This window comes from Passer montanus, unplaced genomic scaffold, assembly GCF_014805655.1.
Source record: "Passer montanus isolate IOZ18808 unplaced genomic scaffold, ASM1480565v1 scaffold74, whole genome shotgun sequence".
Lineage (NCBI taxonomy): Eukaryota > Metazoa > Chordata > Aves > Passeriformes > Passeridae > Passer > Passer montanus.
In genome coordinates, this window is record NW_024372592.1 from 590,727 (window position 1) to 608,952 (window position 18,226).

Here is an 18,226-nt window from a genome sequence, read left to right on the forward strand (position 1 = left end):
TGAACTAGACACGCTTGGCTACACTTGCAGCTGTGCAGCTTTAAACTGTTTTTCTGGAAATTAAGTCCTTTTTTGTTTTTCTTCCTTAATGAAGGGTCAAAATCCTACTTCTGCTGGCACATCAAAAGGTTTTTGGAACACATGGCACACAGCTCTCTGAATGGATTATTTATATTGCTCAGTGCAGTCAGTTTCACAGCACAACTTCTGCTTGTCTAGGAGGTTCTGCACTGGTAAGGGTTGGAATAAGTCCTGTGCTGTGCAAGGTTTTGACTGGAAATAGATTAAAACAGCTTCCTTATTGGAAACTGGCTCCCTGTTTTTACCAGGAATACTGGTATTTTGGAGTTTTGGTCTTGCTATGGGGCTGCACAGTGCAATCCTGCAATGGGTGAAGAGTGCAAATTTGGCCAATGTCCTTGACCTAAGCTGGACTGTGAGTGACATGACCTTCATTTTAGCTCTTAGTCGAGACTGTCTGAGAAGGTTCACAATTGGCAATAGCAGGAGAAGTAAAATGTGGGGGAAGGTTCTCCCTCTCAACCCTTGTGTAGCCAGTGCTGTTCCAGCAGCCCTGTTCCCTTCCCTTCTCTGAAATGGTGCCATTGCACTCCAGAGTGAGTGCTCAGCCTCATTCCTGAGCTGTCTGAGCAATGTGCAATCACTGGGCACATCCCTGTGAATCCAAGTGCTCTGTGACACTCATGGAGATGAGAACAAATGCATCTTCACTGCAATAACTGCATAGAGATCTGGGAGCTCTCTGGGACAGCATGAAGGGCTCTGAGGATCAAGCCTGAACATATTCCCCATCGTGAGAGAGGGAAGTGTTGTGATGCCCACTACAGAGCTGAAAAAATTGGAATTTACAGTCCATGACCTGCCTTTGCTCTTGGGGCAGCAGGAGCACAAACTGTTTTCCTATGTCTTATTCTACTGTATTTAAAGTCTGTGGCTAAACTCTCATTTCAATGTGGGAGTAGAACCCTGGGATCTGTTCTTGCCTCCTACCAAGTGTACAGAGACTAAAGAACTTTAATTTTCCACTGAAATTACTTATTCCCAACTTATTGTTAATCCATGAATGGTTCTTTCAGTCATCTGGTAACATGAGCCTGTCCAGCAGCATAAAACACACACAACCTTAGCTTCAAAGCTTGTTTTATCTTTGCCAAATGAAAGCTTCACTGCAGCATTCACTGTAAAATATTTATTGTGAAATGGATAACTGGAGCCTTCAGGAGACCTTGAGTATATTGCTCCAGGTGCTTCACTGGACTTGATCCTTGTTATCTTCAGGCCCTGAAAGAAATGTGTTTCCTTGGCTGGAGGAGGAGAAAGAGGAGCAATGATGCACCCAAATTATTAGCAGTAGGTGTGTGTTTATATATATATTATATACATGTCTATATACAGAGGAGATGAGGGGAGAGCCTGAGCCACTCCCTCCCCTTAGCAATGCACGTGGACAGCACAATGTGGGAGGAGAGGGGAGGTTTCAGTAAGGACAGTATGGAAACACCTGCCAAACCCTGGGGTGTCCAGAAATCCCCTGCACTTTCCTGTCTGCTCCGTGCCAGTGAAAGGGGAGGTTGTTTGGATGTGGCCTGTGGGTGATCTTCCTACTCTCTTCTTGGGCAGAGAAGTCAACTTCACAGCTGTTCTTCCTCATCTCTTTCTGGCCCACAAGCAAACTGCAGAGCATTAAACCTCTGTTATTATTCCACACTCAGGACCGTGCTGAAGGTCTTGCCTTCAGCTCTCCCTCACAGGAGAGCTATTTCTCAAGATAGCAGGGCCCAAAGCAGTAGTTTCTTCTTTATGTTCTGTTCCAAAGTACGAGCCTTGGCATGAGTCTTGTGCTAACTGAGCTCTCTGTAAGGATCTTCCAGAGTGCAGTTAAATCTTGCTGGTGGCTTTTGGCTGTTTCCAGGCAGCACATGGTGTGAGTAAAGAAACCATGCTTGCCACCTGCTCTGCTGCCACGGTGCTTGCAGCACTAACGAGCTGATCAAGCAACTGGAAAATCACCACCCCACCCCCAGCAGCTGGAGCTCCAACAGCAACAACATGATTTAATTGTTAAATACAAAACCAAAAAAAATCAGTCAAGATTAAACCTATTTCTGTAGGTCCCTGGCAACTGTTTTCTCCTAACACATGGATGTCATTTAATTCCTGGAGATGCTTCCACACCCAGCCTCCCTCTTTTTCAGTTCTGGAAAGGCAGAGTATTCATGAGCTCAGTTTGGCCTTGCCATGTAAATGTCTTTGTGGTTGTCAAGTCCCCTTTGGACAAGTTCTTTGCTAAAACTCCCCTGTGGCTGATCTATAGCATTGCTCAGTGATGCCTCACTTTAAAACACACCACAGTGTTGGGTTTGGAGCACCACCTGCAGTGGGGGTGGCTGGCAGACCCTTCTGTAACCTCCTGCTGCCAAATTCCTGCTGCGCACAAATTCCTGCAGTGTAAGGAAAGAGAAGAAGCCAGGGGAAATCGGGATGAAAATTTTTTGACAATTTGGAATAAATAAAGACTTCCTCCCTAATTACAAAAGCAGCCAGAATTGTCTAGTCGAAATTCAAGAGGCTGCTTTGTAGGATCACAAGCTGTTCAGGGTTCTGGGTTGTCATCCCTTAGGAAATTTTAATCTTTGCTGAGCAGAAGGGGTGTGATGCTCAAGGACATGGCAGGTCTGCTGGAAGCTCAGAGCAGAACTTTGTTTCTTCCTGAGGGAGTCAAGACTCAAGAAATCACAAACCCTGTTTAAATAACAATGTTATTTAAATTCAATTATGTTGAATTAACTGCTCCAAGGAATGGGAGCCTGCACCACTCCTGTTCTGCTGAGGACCAGAGGTGCTTTTTAAGCACACAGCCTGTGCACCATGACAGCAACCCCATTAAGGTTTTCACCACTGTTGTAAGGGTTTGTAGTGATTCAAGGAACATCATGTTTAGTGGCAAATCCAGACCTCATCCCACTAACCAGGAAAGCAATACCCTCCTGTGGCCTGTTGATTTAAGGTTTTGATTTTGTTTGATGCTAATGGGTCGCTGCAGATGAATATCCACCCACATCTCCTCTCTCTTTTTGTATTTCTCTCCTTTCCCCATGGACCAAGGTTGGGGCAGGTGCTCCAAGTCACTTCTTTGCAAAGTCTTTCACCTCAACAGGCACTGTTCTGTATGATCTGCCTTTCGTGGGGTGACTCACCAGCCCCAGGGGGTACTGCACAGATCCCTGCATGGGTTTATTTTAAGGCCAGCAGCCTCTGCACTGTTCACTGGCTCATTTCTCCCTCCCTTCCCACTGGGACAGCATCAATCATGCCTTTAACCACATCATTTCCCCCAGCCTTCTTTTCCTTCAGGAATTTGATGAACATTCATTTAGCATGAAAGAGAGACAGCTGATTTCCAGGGACAAAATCCTTGGTTTCTTTGGCACCAAAAGGTAAGGAAATACTCATAAGTTGCTTAGTAAAGGCTTCAGAAGGGACTTGGTACCCCAGGTGCTGCTGCAGTGCATTGCTGTGACCAGTCCTAAAGGCTGTTGATTGTCCCAAAGCTGGTGCCTATGTCGAAGGGATGAGAAGCCAAATAGTCCTTGTAGCTGCCATCGATCAGTTTGTCCGCGTTGTTTTTGGCAAACCAGCAGTTGACTTCCTGCTGGCCATTGTAGATCCTCCTCTGCTTCCACACCACAGGAACCAGCCGCCCCTTCACCTTCAGGGTGTTTGTAGGGTTTGCCTTCAACGCCCCCGTTTGGTTCTGCCCAACCTCCTGACCACTCGTGTTTAGGGATTCCTGAAGAAGCTTAACTTCATGGCTCAAGAACTGACCTGCAAGGCAAGATAAAATAAGAGTCCATGACTGGCTGATTTGTGCCTATAAATTGCTGTGGTTTGGTGGTTTGTTTTGAGGGTTTTTTTGGTAGGATGCATTTGAGGATTCTCAGTCTACAATAGCAGGATGAATCTTGTTTCTGTGATTCATTTCTAAATCCCACAAACACAGAGGTTACAATAAAACCCTATTTATTTTTTTTCCATGGGTCACTAAAGAGCTGAAGAGGTTTTTTAGCTGCCTGTAGTAAGTTCCCTTCTGTGGGACATGGTTACTAGAGGTTAATAACCCACACAATGTCCATCAGCAAGCAAAAAGTCCTAGGCCTGAAGATTGAAGTTCTGTTCCCTTGCCCTCTTGGTAGAAAGTTCTTTTAGGCCAAACCTAAGCATGGATTTAGAGGTTTGTCCATGAGAGTGGTCTGAGTCCCAAATCGCACTCCTAAGGGATCATCTCCTCCTTCACCTGGGGGTGTCTGAGTGGCACAGAAACTATGGCAGAAACTTTAGAATTCTGTACATGACCAAAAACATCAATGCTGCTCATTGGCTGAAAGAACACAACCATCTGGTCATTAGCTGAGCCTACCTAAAGCCTAGTTCCTTCAAAAGGTAGGGGTGGCTCTTCCTTCATTTCACATTTGAAAAACAGGGGCCACAAAAAGTTCTTGGGGAAGATTTGGTTTCTGTCTCTGTAGTGAGAGCATTGAGCATGTGTATTCTAATAGTAACTGTATTGAACAATCATTAAAAGAGTGGAAATGTGAAAACCAGGCACAGCTGGGATAGGGAGAGATAACTCCTACAGGAAAAGACAGGAGAGGAGTTGGAGGTACTAGAAATAGAGAAGTTGTTTGAGAGAGGATGTGAAAGTCTCACCTGGGAACTTAATCCCCACCTGCCTTGCTCCTTCCCTCCTGTCTCTGCTCAGAAATACCCTTTTTGTCTGATTTACAGCTCTGAACCTGAGAATCTGCCACCTACCCAGTAGCCCATGGGAGTCAGAAGAGAGGCCTTTACTGTTGGAGATGTAGAACCCCAGGTGATTCCTCTGGTATGGGGCTGGCTTCTTGTAGTGGTGGATGAGGATGACGAAGCTGATGGAGTCCCGGATGGTGACGGTGATGTTGGAGTAGGCAGAGATGGACACCTCCAGGCTCCTGCTCCTCACGACAGCACTCCGGCCACAGGACAGGACAAGCCTTTCCCCATCATCCAGGATGACCCTCTTGGGTGTGATCTCCAGGTAAGACCTCTCTGGCTTGTTGCTGAGGATGGTGATGGTGCTGAAGTAAGTCCGGTGCTTCTTGTGGCCGTTGGGTGGTGCAGGAGCTCCAATTAACTGCCCATTCACGGTTACACCTTGCAGGAAAGCAATCAGTAAATGAAAGCTGGAACCCAGGATCACAGAGACACAGAAGAGTCTGAGCTGGAAGGGGCCCAGCAGGACCAGGTCTATTGTCTCAATGACACAAGCCTGGTGACTGAGGACATGCAGGCTCGCCGCCTCGTGCTCAATTATTTCACTTTCCAGCATTCAAATGAGTATAATCAGACTGTTATGGAATTGTGACCTCATACTGAGCACATAATTTTACCCAAGCTCAGAAATACTGGTCTTCTCTGCAGGCAGGTGCCCCCAGTCCCATTAATCACAGTGTACACAGTGCCACAAAAAGAAACACTTTTAAGTATTCTAAGGAGCAGATCCCAATGAGTCAATTAAAGCCTAAAAGTCCACAGTAAGCTTCCCAGTCATTTTAATATTTGTTGTGACCTATTGTCCATAGGACAGTGACTCGCTTCCCACAAGCCTCTGAAGACTGACAATTTAGGAGGAGGCTTGTTGCTAACCCAAGCTAAACTCAAACCATTAACAGAGATTAAATGTCTCCATATCCCATTATTCCTATGGGATCTCTCATTTCTGTCTTCAAAGGTTCAAGGTTCTAGTGCTACAGAGTCTGTTTTCCTCAAGCTCATTCTGCATTTGAGCCACAAAGTCATTCAAGCCTGTGAAAGAAGTTAAAGGGAAACATTGCCTGGAGCTGTAGTTTACTAAGGCACACATGAACACAGAAATATGGGGGTTAGACCACTGCCACACAGAACAGAATCCTTACAAATTTACTGTGGGGTTTTCTAAAACAAGCCTGTGAATTGTCTCTGGTTTTGACACCCCTTTCTCACACTGTTGTCCTGAGCAGGACATAATCTGCTTATTAGCTGCCCTGCTTAGAATTCCAGATGGGATCAGACCACGCTTTGGCTCAGATTGGCTTGGGTAAAGCAGATCCTGAATCATGTGGGTTTTCTCAAGACTGTCATGACTCTCTAGCCAGTTTGGTGGTTTCTTAACTAAAAGAGCCATGGTGCTTGGGTACTTTGCTCTGTCCTAAACCAAACAGTACTGTGAGTAAAGAGGAAAATTCCCACAGCAGAGCAATTTTGTTGAGTCCAAACCTTTTATCTGCAAGCTGTGACTTTGTAACTGGGTGAAGTTGAACCATAGAAGAAACTTTTACTAATTTCCTATCATTTTCTTGCCTGAGGCACCTTGGTGCTTGGCCTGCTGCAAGGCTTGGCCTTACACTTTGATTTTCCTCCACTAGAAACTGCTTGACTTGGCTGCTCACCAGATTCCTTGTGATCAGAGACCAGCCTGAGAATGTCCCCTGGTTCTCCATCAATATTGAAGCAGACAGAGAACTTGCTGGAGGGAAAATCAATGACGAAGTGAGGGTCCCCATCCGCTGTGAAGACATGGAAAAAGAGACAAATGTGAGAGACTCACACAAGACTCCAGTGTCCAACAGATTGCAACAAAACTGCTGTTTAAAGTGTGTTTGTCCCTGTTTTTTCTAAGTCCTTCTGGTTTGTTGTTTTTAGAGGGTCAGATGGAGTTTGCCAGGAAATGCCAAGTTTTGCTTTGTTTTTCACAAAGATTGTTTTGTTTTTCTCACAGATGAGAATTTTCAATGACAACTCAAAACCCAAAACAGTCTAGATTAAAATCAGGATATTTTCTTCCCAGAATATAATTTTGTGATTTATGGGAATGATCATGTAGGTGTTTTGAACTCTTCTCCATTCTTTCTTGGCAAGCTACACCCCCACAGCACACAGAAATGTACTTTCTGACCAAGGGCTGCTGCATGGCTCCACCTCACACTGACCCCTCCTGGCCCTCAGTATCACATTGAAGTAGTCAACAGCAGCTGTTGATCCCACAATCCTAATTTTTTCAACAATCCTTGACCTATCATCAACTATCAGACAGCTGCCATTAATAAGGCAAGCCAAAAATGCTATGTTCTAAGGTGAAATTGACCTTATCAAGAGAAATTCAAGTCATAGTTCTTGATATGGACTTATTCTTCAGAGTTTAATGTATGAAAAGTTAGGGAAAGGTGCAGGACGAACAGGAAAATTGTAAAATACCATAGAATTTTCTCTTTTTTCCATATTAACAACTTTTTTATATTTCAGCATTAATATTTATAAAAGGTTTTTTCATTATTTCTAGTACAGAGAGAATGTGTTTCTGTTCTCCCCTGACCTGCAGAAGTCTCAAGTATAAGTGTTGTAGATCATCTGTCTTGCTCATACTCCTTCTCATTACTGATCCTCTCTGTATTTTGGTTTTGTTTTCGTTTTCCTCCCTACTCTGCAGGTTTGACAAACAGAATTTTGGCTGGTCACTTGGATGGTTATACCACAGTGATATGCATCTGAGGTTTCCATAAATCAGTCACTATTATTTTGCATTATGAAAGGCATGAAAGCAGGCACTGACCTGAAGTTTTGGAGATTTTAATCCTCTGTTTATCTTGCCCTCTGCGTATACCTAGAAGTGGGGAAGGAGAGCTGTTAAAATTTCTTACTGAGCAGCAGAAATAGACATATTATAAAAATGCTCCCCAAATATTATTCAGAGAGATTATGGGATAGATTCCTGCAGTTACTTTAAGCTTCATGTAGAACACCAATTTTTCTCCAGTAGTTTCTACAGAGCAGTAAGTGCTTCAAGAGGGTGAGTGAGGGGCCTAAAAGGTTTGCTAAAGGTTGCCCAGCCCACAATTAGCAAAACTAGTATGAAAATCTCAGCTTTACCCCTCAGTTCACTGTCTAGATCACCCCTGTGCCAAAGTCAGCCATAAGACATTGCCCAGAAAGATTTTTTTACCAGAACAAGGTTATTCTTCTCTCATACCTGGTGGGGCCTTGTGCCCCTGCAGGCTCTGCACCTTTTCCCCAATGCCATCAGTAGAAGGGCTGATAAACTCCTCCTGAGGTGGCTCCGAGTGGAGTCCAGCCTCTTTCATCTTCAGAACAGTGAAGGGGGTAACAAAATTGTAAGCCAGGGCCATCGACTTGGCTTTTTCCATCAGTTTGTCCTTTTCCTCAATGTCATCACTTTTCAGCCGAGAGTTGAGCAATTCCTTGATGGTGAGGTAACTCCACGCCCTCTCAATGTAGTTATTGTCACCTTTGCCATCCTCCAGGCCGGGGACACCTCTGATGTCATTTCTGCTTGGCAGGTCAATAGCCACATCTGTTTTGAGCAGGATGTACTTCTTGGAATTGCTGGCAGTCACCTCCACGTGGAGTTTGTCCGAGGTGCGGTTGATGAGTTTTCCGGCTATGATAATTTCAGAGCCATTGAAGTAGTTGGGGAAGAAGTTCTGGGTGACCTGCTCCACATCATCTTCAGGGTAATCAACACGGATGTCAGAGAGAAGGGGTGTCCCTATTTCATCATAGAACCTTAAAGCAAGACACATTTTTCACTGTTAGCACTGTGTGAACGCACTCTTGCACTTGTACACTGACAAGGACACAGTCAGGTTATCTGAAATGGCTCCTAAGTCGTTCAGGAGCAGTTTGAGCCATGAGAAACCAAATTTAACTACCACATCCACTCTAAATTGGCCTAGAAAAACGGGGGGGGAGGGGGGGTCTCTGTCCTTAGGTGTTTTCAAAACCTGAGTGGACAAAGGAACCCTCACCTAAACTTGAAGTTAGCTCTTCTCAGAACAGGAGGTTGAATTACAGGATATCCAGAGGTCCCTGTCAACCAAAGTTATTCTCTGCCTCATTTTAGTCTTCACTATTCCTTAGGCATCTAAACAGAGTCTCTTAAGCATGTTCAGAACCATCCCAGCATGGCCAGGCAACCACCTCCCTTCCACTATGGTTCCAGATCTCTGCAAGGAGGTATTTGTGACCACCTAAAAGTAAATTATTGGCTTCCAATATTCACAGAAGGCACACCAGTTATTAAAAATAATTAGACACTTAGACAAGATGCTGTTACCCACAGGTTTCTAGTGGTGTTACACATGGTATCCCAGAGCCAGAAACTGTTAAGGCCAAAATGTTAAGCCCACCAGAGCTGAAGAGATTCCAAACCAAAGCTCCTGAAGCTCTGAAAGACCCTTAGATTGGGTTGGTCAGTGTAGGACAGGCAGGAATACAGTTTCCCGAGGGCCAACAGAGAAAGAAAATCAAGGTGGAATCTCACCATGCCCCCCATGAATGAGGACATTTCCAAGGAATGGAGGAATTCCAGCTGCTATGTACAGGCACCCTGGCACAAGAGAACTCAATTCCTTGTGGCTGATTTTCTGTTGGAGCAAGGCATGGCTTTCCTGGAACCAGGGAGGTTAACCCTTTAATGCCTTGTTGACGTGACCAACCACACTTGTGAGAACACCTTGCACCAGACAGCCAAGAAAACCTTCACAAGGCTCAAAGCCCAAGTTTACAGTACTGTGTTTTCCCTACAGCAATGTGCTTTTGAAGGTTTCTCCTAAGCTGCTCCAATAATACCACATTTCCCATTCAAATGCCAAACTGCTCATCTCTTGGCAAGTCACTTGAGTTTAATTTGGTACATAAACAAAGAATTGGCCTCAGCCCTTTTTCTAGTTCAAGCTGCATTTATTTAACACATCTGGTTAAACAGACTGTCTGGAAGCTAAAGTCACACTTTCTGCTTTATTCTCTCTCCAAGGGAACCCAAAGCTTGAATTGGTTGACTTTCTTTTAGTGTGTCTGAGCACTCATTGTCTTTCATGCATAGACCTCACCAGATTTAAAAACATGACTAAATTAAACTTGAGGACCCTCTGTAAATTAACTTCTGAGTTTAACAAATGGTGGAGATACACAACCTGTCTTAGAGTACAATTCAAGGAAGTATCTGTATAAAAATACAACCCGCTGAGCATAAAAAAAAAAAATTACATTGGCACCCATTGAGGTTTTCCCTCCAACTGAGTTTTGAATTGGCCTCCAGCAGTGATTGTGCTTTTCTGTATAAATTTGGCACCAGGTGCCAAATGGGTTTGCCATGACTGAGCTTGATAAACAGGGAGCTGTTCATCAGAAAGAGGCATTTGAACAAGTACTGGCAGCACTGGGCTTCCACAGCCCAATCAATCAGAACATCCTCTGTCTGCCAGGGAATGCCACTTGCTATCCAAAATACATGTCCTGAGGAGGAAATGATGTGGGTGGAGTGACAGATGGATCTATAGAATTTAGTTTTGAAGGAATTCTTGTCCATGTATTACTGCCACAGAAGGCAAAGCCCTGGTGGAAAGTGCTTGGATGTATTGCTCCAGAGGAGTCAGGCATGAGCCAGGAGAGAGGCGACTCAGCAAATGTCTTTTTTTGGTTTCTGTGGTTAAAACACTAACATTTTGTGAGCAAAAGCCAAACATTTTTATTTGGAAACATTGACACATTGCTAAACATTTTGGTCAGAGATGTGGTCACACCTCTTTCAGCTGTTCATTACCAGGGTCTCTCCTTGGACTGCAGCTCTCTTATGACAGAAGAGGAACATAATCTCTGGTCCTACTGAAGGATGAGGATTTCAGGAAACTTATGATGAGTTTGGGTCACAAAGAATAATGGAAATTAATGGTCACAAAGAATGAGGAAATTAATGACTATACAGTTATCCCAGGAATTATATTAGTGTGTTTTTCCAAGTCAAATATTCTGGATCTTGGGCAAAAGGTTATAATTTTCAAAAAATAAAGAAATAATTTTTTTGCTCCAAATTGTAGTCTTCAATCCTGATCCCCTCTATGCTGTTTATGTTGTTGATTTGATGTATGCAATGCATCATCTCCTCCTACCATCTCCCTGTGAGGAGCTGGGACTCAGCTGTGCCCCCCCGCTCTCCAGGTTTACATGTCCAAAACAATGATCTGAATCAGGGAAACAAGTGCTTTATTCTGAGGGGCTGGGAGCTCCAGTACATCTCAGGAGTCTGCTAAGAAAAAGAAAATTTTTGGGTAGCCATTCAGAGTGTCTGATCATACCCTGCCTCTCCCAACCAGAGCTGAGCCTCAGGGAAACTCCAATTTCTTGCCATGTGTCATTAATGGATTTTCCATCCCAAAATGCTTTCCCAGAGAACCCAAAGAACAGCAAAAGCAGAACAAACCCCTTGAGGTGGCTGGCTGCATCCTCATCCTCCTGGAAAAGCCTCGTCATGCCGCAGTTCTCCAGCGCCATCCTCTCCAGCAGCTTGTGGTCCACGTCGTTGCCAATGCCGATGGTGAAGAGGCAGAATTTATCCCGGATGGCGTCCTTGGTGTTGCTGAGGATTTTGGAGGACTGTGTTTCCCCAACAGTCGGCCTCCCATCCGTGAGGAAGATGATCAGGGACACGCTCCTGGCATCGATGTCGTTCTGAGCAATGTAATCATTCAGCAGCTTTGCCCCGGTCTGCAGAGCCTCGTTGATATTAGTCCCTGGGAAGGTACCAGAATGATTAGAGATCTTTTGTCCTTCTAAGAGTGGTGTGAATAATTTCCCTGAGCTCCCTTCAGTGAGGTGACAGTTTCTCTGGACATCAGGATGTCCCTTTTCTCCACATGAAGTTGCTGTAGCCCTTGAATTCAGTTCAGCTCTGTTACTCAGTATGAGTTTGGCACAGTCGTTTATGGTCTTATGAATTGAATTATGAATTTCATTTTGTCATGTGAAATTGCTGTTGAATGTTTCAATGTACGACAATCAGTCTGGTAAACAGTCATACTATGTCTGGCTGGTACAAACAAAAATTGTTAAACTTAATTACGTGACTCTCCCAGATGATATCTGAACTAGGAAATGTTCTGCTCATTTTTTTCTGAAGGGAACAACACTTGTCAGGAAAAAAAGTCTTCAAATTGGAAAACAAGTGGATGGGCTCCTTCTTCACACCCCAGGGGATACAAAGTTTAAAGGGAAGAGCTTGGTTAGCTGAGGAGTGTGTTTGCACAAAACAACTGGCTAGTGAAGAATAAAACTGCCTGAAGTGGGGTGGGAGGAAGAAAGCAAAGTAAATGAGGAAACAGATGTACATTAGAATAGGCATGAAAAGGATCCAAGCCCACTGTGTGTTAAAAAAAAAAAAAAAAGGGAAAATTAGTACAAGTATTCCCTTTCTCCATTTCTAGTCAAAGCACAGAGGGATAGGCTGTGGGACCTTTGCAAAATCAGCACATCATGGTTAAAAACAGCTCTTAGAAAACAAAGCAGGTGAAATGGGTTAAGAGCCATACACAGCTGACTCCTGGGGGTCTGGAAAGGGAATTCTAGGAAGGTTATCAACAGGATGTGATAGAAAGTCAGTCCATACAGCACAAACCTTGAAACTCAGTGTGCACAGCTCCAGTGACTGCAAAAAGACAAGGAACAGGAAAGAAGCAAAAACTTCTGAAAAGTCCTCAAAATCCTTTGTCTTCTGCACAATGGTTCTCAACCAAAAAACCTACACCCAAATATCCTCTCTCAATCTCCAGGAAGATCCAAAATTTCAGAAAGACCTTTTTCCCCAAAACCAGAAGAAGACCAAGTCATGTAGCAGAGTGTGTGATTTTATACTCAGTTGTATCACAGAACTACCAAGCACTGAAAACTGTCTTTTGCCACATGGTCAGGTACTTAGCAGCAGGATTGTTCTCCCATTTTTTGGTGTGTAAGTACAACACAGGGGTGTAACCACACCATGTTCTTTGTGTGTGTTCCTGTTCACTGGAAGATACTCAAGGAATAGCACCTTTATATGGAAAACACAGAGGTATCCAAACCTGGAAAAAATCTGAAGTACCTGTTGTGGAGAATCACTGCACCTTCCTATTGAGCCACAGTCAGTAATTTCCTTTTGTTCTCTGGCAGGTTCATGGGCAAACCCAGCTGGTTCCTGCACAGCTCTCTTGGCACTTCAGGAGTAAAAGGCTTTGTTCTCTGAGTTTAGTCCCACAATTGGCAATTGTTTAACTGGGCAGGTCCCTTCACCACTTCCTAAGCAATTGCTCTCACAACACAAAGAGCACAGCCAACTATCCTGTTTGCTGTGTTTTTCCATCAGAGGGTTTCCTCTGCTAGGAGTGGTCACTGCTCAGGGGCAGCCATGGGAAGGCCCTCCCTGACCTTCAACCAGCTGTGACTACTTCCATGGGGAAGGGTTTGAATAGGTCATTTTGTAGCTCTCTGGGCAGCTGCTGGAACGTGTTTGATTGCAAACCTCACTGTAGTGAGGAGATTTGTAGTTGGAGATTTTTTATACTGCTGTCCATAGCCTCACAGGAGACCTATGAATCAAATTAAAACTCACACTTGCACTCTGCCACTGTTCTGGGGTTTTCTCTGCCTGCTTTGCTCCAGGCAACAAGGCACAAGCAAAAAGGGCTTAGAAATTCTCAAATTTAATTTTGGCTGCTCCTTGGTAGAGACAAGAGGACAGTACTAGGTGAGAAAGTAACTCCTGCAGAATGCAATTCCACATCCCACAGCATGTGCTCCATCCCTGGGGTTTCCAGCCCAGACAAAATCATGAGCCTGCTTTCACAGAGCCTTTCAGAAACTACACAATACTGGCACTGTGTGTTTTTTGCCAGGGTATGTTTTCATCTGTGTCCTCAAGAAATAACCTTGGAAGCTTTCCCATTCTGAGGGTGTCACCAGATAAGCAAGAGAATGGAATCAAAATTGGTTTAATAAGTGTGGGGAATCACAGACTAATTTTGGTTGGAAGGAACACTTAAAGGCCATTTTGTCCAACCAACCCCTGCAATGGGCAGGATCTGAGGAAACCTTCCCACCATGTATGTTAATAAAGAACACAAAACACTGAGGGGAGGTGAAGGGATCCCCTTGTCCCATGACCTAAATCCCAATGCCTTTTTATTTCAAATGCTCCAGGACCACATTCACCACTCTCTGTTCTGTTGTAGTTAATTAGAAAGCACAGTTAATGCCATCTGTATCTCTGATCATACCTCCAGTGGGTGACATGTTATGGATGTACTTTTTGGCATCCCTGATGTTATTTGGAGTTACTGGCACCAGCCGGTCCTGCTGCCAGACCTTGATCCGGTTGGAAAAGCCAATGATATTGAAGTGGTCTTCAGGCCTTAGGTCCTGGAGTATTGTGAAGAGAGCTTCTTTGGTCTAGAAAGACAAAAGAGAGCAGCTATTGGTTTCTCTGGGTCTGGGTTGAAATTAAAGGCCATTGAGACAGTACTTCATGTTCAAACTTAAGTGTTTATTATTTCTTATCAGTAAAACAGTCACTCTGCTGTGAGTTTGGTAGCTTTTCATTACAAGGCACAAAATGGCCAACAATCTCATTACAAGGTCTGTTAAGACTAAACTATCCCATTAAGAACTGACACCTAGATTATTTTCCCTTTTAACCCAATAACTGCTCCCAAAGAGCCTGCAATGTGGACTTTTCTGCCCAATTACAAAATGCCACCCAAACCCATGAAGAAGAAGGAAGAAGCATGAAGAAGAAACCCAGGACAACACCCAGTGCCCTCCATCTTGCTACTATCCTCAACATACTGAAAATCCCAAACCCTAAATTTCTCAGCAAGTGATACACCTACACTACTCTCTATAACATCTTGAATACTTTTGTGGATTCCAGTCTATCTTGAAGTCTAAGAAACTTTCTCTATGGATGAGTGTCAAAGTCAGAGCTCCCCTGGAGGTCAGGGCATCCCAGAGCAGACAGAGAAATATTCCCAGTGCCCTGGCTTTCCACAAGCAGCAGACATAGCTGTCAGTGTTTTAGTGGGTGAGAATTTAGTTTTAAGATGTTTACTGATCTTTTAGATATTTCTACACTGCCACTTTGGCTAATGAAGAAAACTGGGATGTCCTTTCCTGTCTCAAGGCCCGATCTCTGTGATGCTAGTGGCAGGGCAAATATGAGATGAAAAACAACTCTTGCCCAAAAGGTCTTGTGAGGCACATCTAGACCTAACTAAGCTTAAAAATCAGACACCACAATTAGGATAAAAGCTCCCAGTGACTGGGAGAATCATGTTCTGAATTAAGGGATAGTGAATAATAATGACTAATAACAAACTCTTAGAGTTTTTGTCTAACACCCTCTAGACTGGCAGCAAGCTGCAAGTGGCATATATTTAAAATAGGTTACTTATAAGTTAAAAACACAGTAAACATGTCCAAGGATGCACATTCTCTGTTCATAAATAGGATACTATTTGCTACATGTACACTCTAATGAATAGTTTCAGCCATTAATAAATGTTTAGGTTAATATATTCAATTAACTAGATATAAAAAGAAGTCCTGGCTACTCATTGCAGATTCTACCTGCCAGTCAGTTTTGTCCCAGGCATATTAGTTTTTATCAATATGCCAACTGTTCATCATCCTATCTAAACACAGGCAACAGAGTGAGGAAAGCTGGTCACAAGAGGAGTTCTTAGCAAAGGAGGTTAAGGATCCTGGGCTCTGGGAAAGCCAGACCACTCAGGAAAAGGCAAGAGGAAGACTGCAGAGGTGTCCAGCTCCCCTCAGTGGATTTAGCAGCCATGCAGCTGTGTTCACATGGAAACAGACTTGAGCTGAGTAAGACACAGAAAAGTTGCCCAAAAGCAGCCTCTGTCCATGCAAACATACCCTATATTTGGATGCAAAACACATGGGAGGAATATGAAGCAATATCTAGGCAGAGGAATCAGCAGATTCTCAGCTCAGCCCCTTCTTGGCCACCATTAAGCCTTCAAATTCCAAGGAAAGCTATGCAAGAAATAATATTGTAGGCTCACTAGCATTTAAAGGTTCCTCTCATGCCTGTCAGGAAAATACGTGAAGGGCTTGTCCAGAAGAAATGCAGAAGTAATCAACAGTGCTGGAAACCACATAAGCCTAGGCCTGATGTTGCTATGTAAAGACATTTTGGAAAAGGGCTCAAAGGACTGATCAAGCTGTGTCATCAATATCCCCCTGGATTCTGCATGGCAGATGATGATGCAATGATGCAAACAAATCTAATCCTCACAGCTGCTGCCTTGGCTCCCAGTTCACCTGAAATTAAGGGGAATATTTCTCATAGCTTCAAACATTCTGGAGCCAGATCTGGAGACTCTCCCTGCCTGTTTCTATCCTCTGTACAAATAATTTTCCTCTACAGGGATCTCAGGCTTAATCCCTCCACTTGCTTAGCTGGAACATTCCTCCACGTCCCACCACCATTTCACAGACAAGAATATTAAAGCAAATGCTGGTGGAAGAGATTCTTTCAAAGAGCAGGAGATTCCCATCAGGTTCACATCATGATTTGCACCAAACAAACCCTCTCAAAGGTAAATTCCTGCCCCAAACATGGAGGTTGCCTCCAGTCTGACAGTCCAGAAAATGGAAAAGTTGGATTAAATAATCAGCTATTTGAAAAAGAAGGGAAGGTTTTACTCTCTCTCGTTTGCTCTTTTACAACACCCTTTGTATTTTAAAAATGCTTCAGATAATGCATGACATCACCTTTCAGAGACACCCTCCATCAACATCCCATTTTACAGAGAGGAAAACCAAGCTACTTTTGTAATTATGTCAAGGTCAGAAAGTGGGAGGTTCCCAAAACTTGGGGTTCCCAACCCTCAGTTCAGTCAGCCAAACCATCCCACACATGCACAGGCAGCAATCACAGAGCTGAGAGAAGGACTTGAATTTATTCCACAATAACAAGGTTGACCCAAGTATTTTTCCCTCAAAAAATAGATCAAAGTAAGCAGAAAGTGAAAATGGAGAACCTTCTATCCTGTGTCTGAGCAGGCCTCCATGCCAAGCTCTGCTGAAGGAAATTTGGGCAGGGTGTTAAAGCAAGGAGCAATGAGACCACAACAACTCCCTACATACACATCCCCCCTCTACCCACACAAAGAAGAGGAACAGAGGTTCCTAGAGGCAATGATTTCAAGAAAAACTCCCCAAATCTCATTATCTATATTACAGCTCTGATTATTATTAACATTGCTTGACCTCTCCCATTACAAAACCCCTATCTTCATTTTTTTCGCCAGTTCTGTGAAACTGCACTTTTCTCAGAGAGATTTATTGGGCCCAAATAAGCTCTGCTGTTTCTGAGAACAAGGCAAGAGGAGAAATAATCTTGCTTTGGCCTACTTGAAGAGAGGCTGCAACTCCCTTCCCTTGTGCTCACAAATTCCTTTTGACATTCTTGCCTGTGTTCAGCCAAAAGAAAAGGAAAGGAGAAAGTAAAACAACACAGAGATGAAGTTGCTTGGTGTACACAGCATCCAAGCTAGAACTGCAGAGAAGATCAGGAGGGAAGTGAAACACACATTCCCAGGAAACCCAGCACTTCCCCACACCCTCATACAGGGGCCAAATGTGGGGCTGGGACCATCACTCTCTCCCCTTCTTTCATTTCCTCTTTGCTTTTTGTCTCATTTTCATCACTCCGTGGAGTTTGAGTCAATTTTTCCAAGGAAAAAACCTCTGCCATATTTTAATGGATATGCACTGACAGCCTGGATTCTGGCATCTGTATCCTGTGCTTGCCTCTGCAACTTAAATGAAAACCCTTTGAATTTATGTGACATGCACACAAACATATGTACAAGTGTGCGTGTGTGCACATGGGTTTGCTCCAAAGCAAACAGAGTGAAGGAGGCCATATGGTTCATTCTCCTGCAGCTTTTACTCCATCCTCAGCAAAAAAAAAAAAAAAAAAAAAGGGTGGGATTCAGCTTTGCCAACTCAGTCATCAGAAAGCTGGGCATCACATCTAATCCTGCTTGAGGCAGGGGAAGCCACCTGCAGGGAATAATCCATCCCATCTGTTTTGGACAGGTTTTAGGATGGGCTGGGTCACTGTCTGGAAGTGCCTGTCTTCGGGCATTGCCTTCAAGCAGAAAAGGTGGGACACACCTCAAGAACTAATCCTGCCCCATCCTGAGCATTCTGATTCTTGCTGGAGCCAAAAGGAGCTGAACTGTCTCTCCACCTCTCCCAGAGTGCTCTGAATCCCCTGTCTCTTCCCATTTCCATCTCTCTTCCCAGCTCCTAAGGACTCCCAGGTGTGTCCTAAAGA

At 44.0% G+C, this 18,226-nt stretch overlaps 1 protein-coding gene across 1 annotated transcript in view; it reads right to left on the reverse strand.

Moving 5' to 3' along the window:
- Nucleotides 1-1,195: 1,195 nt before the first annotated feature.
- Nucleotides 1,196-18,226, reverse strand: part of ITIH5 (inter-alpha-trypsin inhibitor heavy chain 5) — a 46,384-nt gene continuing 29,353 nt past the window's right edge. Inside the window, exons 8-14 of the mRNA XM_039730918.1 lie at nt 14,136-14,307; nt 11,312-11,621; nt 8,063-8,616; nt 7,646-7,696; nt 6,486-6,602; nt 4,834-5,211; nt 1,196-3,846 (exon numbers count right to left, since the gene is read on the reverse strand). Of these exons, the coding sequence (XP_039586852.1) occupies nt 3,548-3,846; nt 4,834-5,211; nt 6,486-6,602; nt 7,646-7,696; nt 8,063-8,616; nt 11,312-11,621; nt 14,136-14,307 (1,881 nt within the window). The 3' untranslated portion in view covers nt 1,196-3,547. The remainder of the gene's footprint in view (nt 3,847-4,833; nt 5,212-6,485; nt 6,603-7,645; nt 7,697-8,062; nt 8,617-11,311; nt 11,622-14,135; nt 14,308-18,226) is intronic.